Consider the following 6,957-nt stretch of genomic DNA (forward strand, 5'->3'; position numbering starts at 1 on the left):
CATTCTGTTGAGATTTTTATGTTTCTGTCTACTTATATTGTAAAGTAAATTTCCACCCCAAGAAATGTCCTGATCTATATTTTAATGAGCCTCTCCACGTGACATACATTTTTTGTTTCATTACTATTAGTGAATGACAAGTGAAGGATATTCATTTTAACTTGAAAATGTCAGGTATGCACTTTAAGAGATATATTTTTCCAGTTTTTAATGAGGTGGTGTTTCTTTTTTTGAAAGAAATACCCATCTCTGATGTGGGTACTATGCAGGTGACAACTGATATTTAATAAGTGATGGTTCTTGTATTAGTCGTAGTTCACTAAAGAAAATGTCTCGGATTGCTTTTGAAAAACTCTTAGCGTCACTAGCCCAAAGGCAAGATGTGACCTTTTTATTACATAATGAGAATCATTTATTATCTTACAATGTATCTTAAAGTCACAGACAAAATGCCACTTTGATAATTGCTTTCAATTAGCTTTGAGCATAGCATACATTCATAAAATGTCTTCTCTAATTTAGACTTGAATTAGAGAAAATTGCAGACATAATCTACTTTAAGGTTGTCTCATTTAAGGTGATTCGTAGTTTTATATCAAAGAAATCAAAACGGGTGGCTTTAGAGCAGTCTTACACAGTGTTTAAAATAGGCTTTTCAATATTTGAGTCTATTCTATTAACAATTAATTAACAAATTAGAATGCTAGTTCATCTTTTTTGACCTTTTTTGTGTATTAACCTTCAACTTTCATTCATAATGGTTATTTTGAAATTAAGCAGTGTCATGTGTTAAAAGAGAAGTACAGCTTGATTAGATGTATAAATAAATCATACAAAGACATAGCTTATATCTTAATAATAGCCAACAGCTTGGTCTGTCAGCATGTATGTCTTTTCCAACTTTTAAATTCTTATTCATCTTGTAGATATGTAAAATATTCAACAGCAAGCAATAAATCCCACAGTCAAAAAGTAAGATCGCATATTGGCATGTATTTTATTGCATATGATTTTTAATATTGATTGCATGTATAATTTAAAGTATTTGTGGAAACAATGATTACACATAGATCAGTTTACTGCATATGTAACATCATTCATAAAAAATACAGGTATTTTCCTTTCATCTTTGATTAAATTAAGAAGGTTTGGAAGTCGCATATAAAGATGATTCAGGCATCTCAGATACTTGGAATTGAATAGCTCAAGGGATAACTCTGTTTTTCTTCTTTCTTCCCACAGATAAAAATTACTCACAAGAACCAAGCCCCCATGTTGATGGGTCCTCCTCCAAAAACCGGTCTTTTCTCTTCTATCATCAAAAGAACAAGGAACCACAGCAAGGAGTAATCCTATGTAGTTTAGTTTTTAGAAAACGAATTAGCTTTGTGGGCTTTGGAATATTTATGCTGGAAATCTTTCAAGAATTTTAGAATATCTTCTACTTGCAAAATCATAAATTTTGGTTTAACAGTTTCCGTAACCGAGCTAATGTAAAACTGTGCTATTAGAAAAAAATATTGTCACAGTTTTGTAGGCATTTTGCATGATGAAAGCAGATGTTTACATAAAGTGATACAGCATACTTTTTGTTGCATGCATTACCATTTACTAATCTATGGGTTAATTCTGCCATGGAATATGGGAAGAGAATGCCACGAGTAATTTGGTTTTCTCTCTTTTCTGTTTCAACCTTTTCTATTACAATGATCGTATGCCATAGGTTCAATAGTATCTTTTGAATCAAACATCTTCACATCAATAGGCAATTAGACCTATTTCAGAGTAAAGTTTATTACAGGTCTCATTAACCTGTACTTTTAGTTTATCTTTTCTTTCTACCCTGAGAATATTTTTATTCAGCTAAGCATTAAAATCTTTTATCTTATTCTGATAACTCCTACGGATGTGAGTAACTGTACCTGCTGAAAACATCTAACAATGTGTGTAGTATTCAAATGATCATGATTAGTCTTGTGTAAGTTTTTGCAAGATTGGAAGTCAGTGCAAGTTTGAGGAAAAACTATAAGGCTAGGGAGATCATGCTAAGAGTGAAGATATTAATACTTGCAAAACTAGCCATCAGTGTTGTTTGTTGAAACACTAGAATTATTTTAATGAGCAGTACATCTCTGTAACATGGCAAACTTTAAATCACTCTGCATATTGACTGATAGTATAGTGCATATGCACACAAATAACCAAAGCTCATGCCTAATAAAGTGCATTTCCCACCAAAGATTTAATGAAGGATGCTTCAGAGAAATGGGTTAATGCATAATTAATCAAGCTCACTGGAGTAGACTCACTTCTGAAAATTTACAGTTCTTTTGATTATGTTGGCAGTGTCCAGACAAATGTTGGGGTAGGAAAAAACATTAAATTAATTGCAAGTAAATACTCACTTTTCATTTGTTTCATAAGTTGATAGACATAGACACATACTCTAAATATTGAGACATAGACACGTACTCTAAATATTGGAAAATTCAACTTATATCTGATTTTGTTGTCATTATTATTTATAAATTTATGCCATCCATAATTTACTCATCCCCTAAATTAATCTCTTAAGGAAAGAATAAACTCTTATCTATTCTGCTTTTGCAGTCTGCTGTCTGGAATCAAAACATTTCTTGTCATAAATTTTGGGGAGGCAGTTGCTCAGGTTTTTACTTTCTTAGCCCTCTGAGAGACTTCCTAACAGCTTAGAAATCTTAATACAGGGATTTGTCTGAGGTTTGCACAGCACTGTCTAATGTTGAAGGGAAGTCCAAGAATGGCAACTTTTTTCAGTCTCGCATATAAAAAGTCTCAGTCAAAACTTTTTGTGCAGTCTTAACATTGTTCTTTGTTCATAGTGAGCTGCTTCTCAGCTCTGCATGTCTTAAGTTCTCAGAGATTTCATCAAAAAACAAACAATGAAAAAATAAAACTTTGCTTGAAATGCATGATTTCCCATTTTTATCTAAACTTTAAAATGTTAATGATTTATTAAATCTATTTTTCTATTGATTCATTCATCCATTAAAAAATAGTATTTCATCTTTCTGTAGTGCACGGTACTGTGCATGTATTTAAATAGCGTTACTATCATTTGTTCCTCAGTATAAGACTTCAATAGAGTCCTAGTTTATATAATAGACACTGAAATAAAAGTCAGTATATAGTTGGTAAGGATTATGTCTTTGAAATATACAGTCTGTGTTCTGTAAACATTAGGAGATAAATACCAATTAACGTTATGTTCAGCATTAGGTAGAAAAATATGAGGGCAATTATTTGCTAAAATTAAGATCTTGTAATTCCCCATTCTTGGGTCCAGTGGTGTTGACAATTACAGTTACCGTAGGAGTAAACTAATATTTTTCCTGTGCATTGCAAACACACACACACACAGAAGCATTTGATGCACTCCTTAGCTGCAAACATACATAAGTATAGCGCAAAAGATATTTGCAAAAAGAAGGAACTTGCTGACATAATATTACATAAAGTGTACATTGGTTTTATGAAATTATGGTTACAGGTGATAAATATTTTCACATAACTTGACATAGGATTTTCTACCAATGCTCTCAACTTTTTGTGGCAAAAATGTGTTTAATGATAATATATAATGTGCTCTCTATGATTATCTCATGAACATTGTAACTCTGAAAACAAATAAAATTATACATAAGCTATTATTTAATAATGTATGCAATTTTAAATGTGCCAGTCTGTGATAGCAAATTGTTCACAACACACTTTTCCATATAAAGAGGGATAGATGGGTTCATGTAATCACAGTTACATACAATTCTGACTAGACGTATAAAAGGTAAATCAGATCTGTTGATCAGTATGTATCAAATTCTCACTGTAGCAAAATATAATGGAGCTACCATTTTACTATATTGGCACTTATCGTAGCAGTGACATTCTATTAGTCTTGTTGGTTTGTTTTTTTAGCATGGCCTCTAATAGTTTAAAACCATGCTCAGGTTGAAAGTATTGATGATGAAGAGAAAATCTTAAGAGTTCATAAAACATAACATGAAACGAAAATGCTAGATTTAATGAAAGAGAACTTCAGGGGGGGTTTCTTTTATTTTTTTTTTCACTTCAGTATGCACAGAATTAACATCATGAAATTATACATTGGTGTATGAAGTGAAACAAAGAATATATGCATGTATCTTCATACAGCTGAAATAGATGCACTGTTCTTACATTGACTGAAGAGTAGTAGCTGTAAACCTTCCACTGTTTACAATGAGGCATTCTTTAAGGCCTCATTAATGAAGTTTGCAATATAAATGGAAATTACAAATATGTAGGAATGATATCTGACACCGGACTTGCAAATTATTCATCTCCTTACTAGAGCGTTGCAGCTGGGCAATGTGCTGAGGAAAGCACATGACGTCTCAGGAAGAAATCTTAACTTCCAAAATTGGTTAGCATCACTCTCACTTTGCATGAGTTCCTGTTAAAAGGAGGTGGAAGCAGAATTTATTGCAGAGAGATATACTGAATTACTGTTTCCAGTACTTGCAAGATATTTGTATGCAGATCATCATGATTATTTAAAGCTAGGGGGTTAGACCTCGTGATTTAGGCTTATTGGTGTGTGTATGTGTTTGTGCATGCTAGATCAGGTAATGTGCTGATATGCTTAGGACTTTGATGAGCAAGGAAGCACTTAGCTTCTGAAGCAGAAGTAGATGTTCTATAACATTTCCTCACTCTTATCAACTCTGTAGTACTGCATGTAAATCGCAACAATGATTAGCTAATATCCAAAATTATTTAAAGCAAACAAAGTCACAGACTTCAATGTGTTTCAAAATATCAGTGTAAGAAGTAATATAGTCAAAGAATGTGTGGGTTTGATATAATTATTGTAAGAAAGGGAGAAAAAGACTTTTTTTTTTTAATCTCTAGGTTAATATGTGTTTGCTGAGACTATAGCTTTTCAGTCATTATTAGTGATTTAGGGTACTAGTGCTATTCTGTAACAACCCCAACTGGCTTCTGGGGCTTGTAATTCTGAGGTGGATCATAGCGAGACCAAGGCTTTCTGGGAAGCAGTAACTTTAGAGAAGTGTTGTCCCTCACCTCTCTGGAAGAGTGACTAGAGAGAATGGCTACAAAACTGAAAAAAAAGTCAGGAATAATTATCTTTAGAAAAGAAAGCATGAGAAGTTCAGAGAACTTTGCTAAGGAATGGAAAAACAGATGCTCAAAGTGATGTGTGAAAGGGGTGGGTCGCTCCAAGGCACCCACAAAATGGCAGTGTGGGGCCTGGGAGGCCAGATGAAGGCACTCAGCATTAACAAGCATTAATGTGCCAAGGAAATGAATTAATTAGATTAATCTAGAGACCCCTTCCATTTAGGGCTGAAGGACTCGGGTAGTGTTTCTTTCCTTCATGGGGAAAAAAGATTGCCTGAGAGGAGTTAGGCCCAAGAAGAGGAACAACTGAGCCCTTTGCATGAAGGGAGAAGGCCTTGCGAGCAAAGGAGAACTGAAGGAAGGTAAAGGACTTGCCAGGGCTTTGTTTATTTCTGAGTACTTTCATACCCTGAGAAAAAGAAGACATTTGCCCTTGCTGTTAAATAGCCTTTTGCCAAACTGCTAAGCAGTTAGCAGGAAAATAAATAAATGGGTTTAGAAAGCTGAGGTGGGCCTGAGAAGCACTGCTCAATGTTTTATGCAAGAGCGGTGAAGAACGTGTCAGCCTCTTGTCAGATAATTGCTGCTTGTCTCTAGCTCCATCACATCTGAAAGCATTTTGTTTTCTCTCCTCTGTCCATAAGGAAGGAAACTTCTTGTGGTCCTGCTGAGGTGAGTAAAAGCCTTACTGTAGCCCTGTCTGGAAAATAAATAAAACATAGGCGAGATCTAGAAGCTGAATCTCTTAATGAGATATAAAGTAATAAGTTAAAATCCATGGCATGCAAGGCTCTGAGGGTGTGCTGTGCAGCACTGCCTGATGGTACAAACTCTCTTCAGGTCTGTCAAGATTTGCTGGTGTCTGCCCAACCTGGGCTTATGCCATGATGAACCTCCTGGCTCTTAGACCCTGTTTACACTCAAACTACGGATTTTCAGTTGATTTTGAAATAAGGATGTTTGACCTTTCCTGTTCTGATTTCTGTGTCTGTGGCACGGATATGGATGGAGCTTTCCCATTATCAGTTCTCTTAATTTTACAAACATAGATGAAGCAGAGAAGCTTCTCTATAACCATCAACTTCCATTATGTGAAACTTCCCGACAGCTTGAAACTATAAGTAGGCAATGATACGTTCTAGGCATCTAGAATCTGGGCATGGTGATATTTCAGAGGCTGCTTTTTTTCCTTTCTGATTCATGATTCAAAGAGACTACCTGAGAAGCACCTCAGGGCTCTCTTTAAATATGACTCATCCAAAGAGTAAGTGATAATCATCAGGCTTTGTTATTTATAGAAAGGTGGTAGCTGTGTTGATGATAAAGCAGCAGTTTCATAGTGACGTGCCCATTTCTAATACACATGGAAAACTGTTTGCTGGGTCTAACTGAGTGAAAAGCAAATATTTTGAATTTTCAGGTCAATTTTTAGTCTAAGGTTGATAATGATGGAAAATACTTAGGTGCGGATTGGCCTATTTGAAATAAACTTTTGTTTGTTTTTTTGGTTTTTTGTTTTTTGGTTTTTTTTTACCTAGGGTCAAACTCACATGTTGTGAAAGAATATAGCAATTTGCATTAATAAGTAGCTTTTCTGGACAAGGAAGTGAACAATTTTGCTCTTTTCGTGAAACTCATACTTATGGGCCATGTTCTGCCTGCCAATAAGAAAATACAAGTTGTCAATCTTCAGACCTGTCAGTCTATTTACATTAAGTACAAAAAAAGAACACATAATAGCAATTCTTCTTTAAACTATTTGTATCTGCAGAAAGATAGTGGTGATTTGTATATCCC

At 34.5% G+C, this 6,957-nt stretch overlaps 1 protein-coding gene across 4 annotated transcripts in view; it reads left to right on the top strand.

Moving 5' to 3' along the window:
- DGKB (diacylglycerol kinase beta) overlaps nucleotides 1-3,710 on the top strand; it is a 365,173-nt gene extending 361,463 nt beyond the window's left edge. For 2 of the 4 annotated variants that reach the window (XM_075143655.1, XM_075143653.1), the window contains one exon: nucleotides 1,243-3,700. In XM_075143655.1, the coding sequence (XP_074999756.1) occupies nucleotides 1,243-1,350 (108 nt within the window). In that variant the 3' untranslated portion in view covers nucleotides 1,351-3,700. Of the gene's footprint in view, nucleotides 1-1,242 lie in introns of all 4 variants that reach the window. The other 2 variants (XM_075143652.1, XM_075143654.1) reach the window with 2 other exon arrangements.
- Nucleotides 3,711-6,957: the final 3,247 nt, after the last annotated feature.

Source organism: Calonectris borealis, chromosome 2 (genome assembly GCF_964195595.1).
Source record: "Calonectris borealis chromosome 2, bCalBor7.hap1.2, whole genome shotgun sequence".
NCBI lineage: Eukaryota > Metazoa > Chordata > Aves > Procellariiformes > Procellariidae > Calonectris > Calonectris borealis.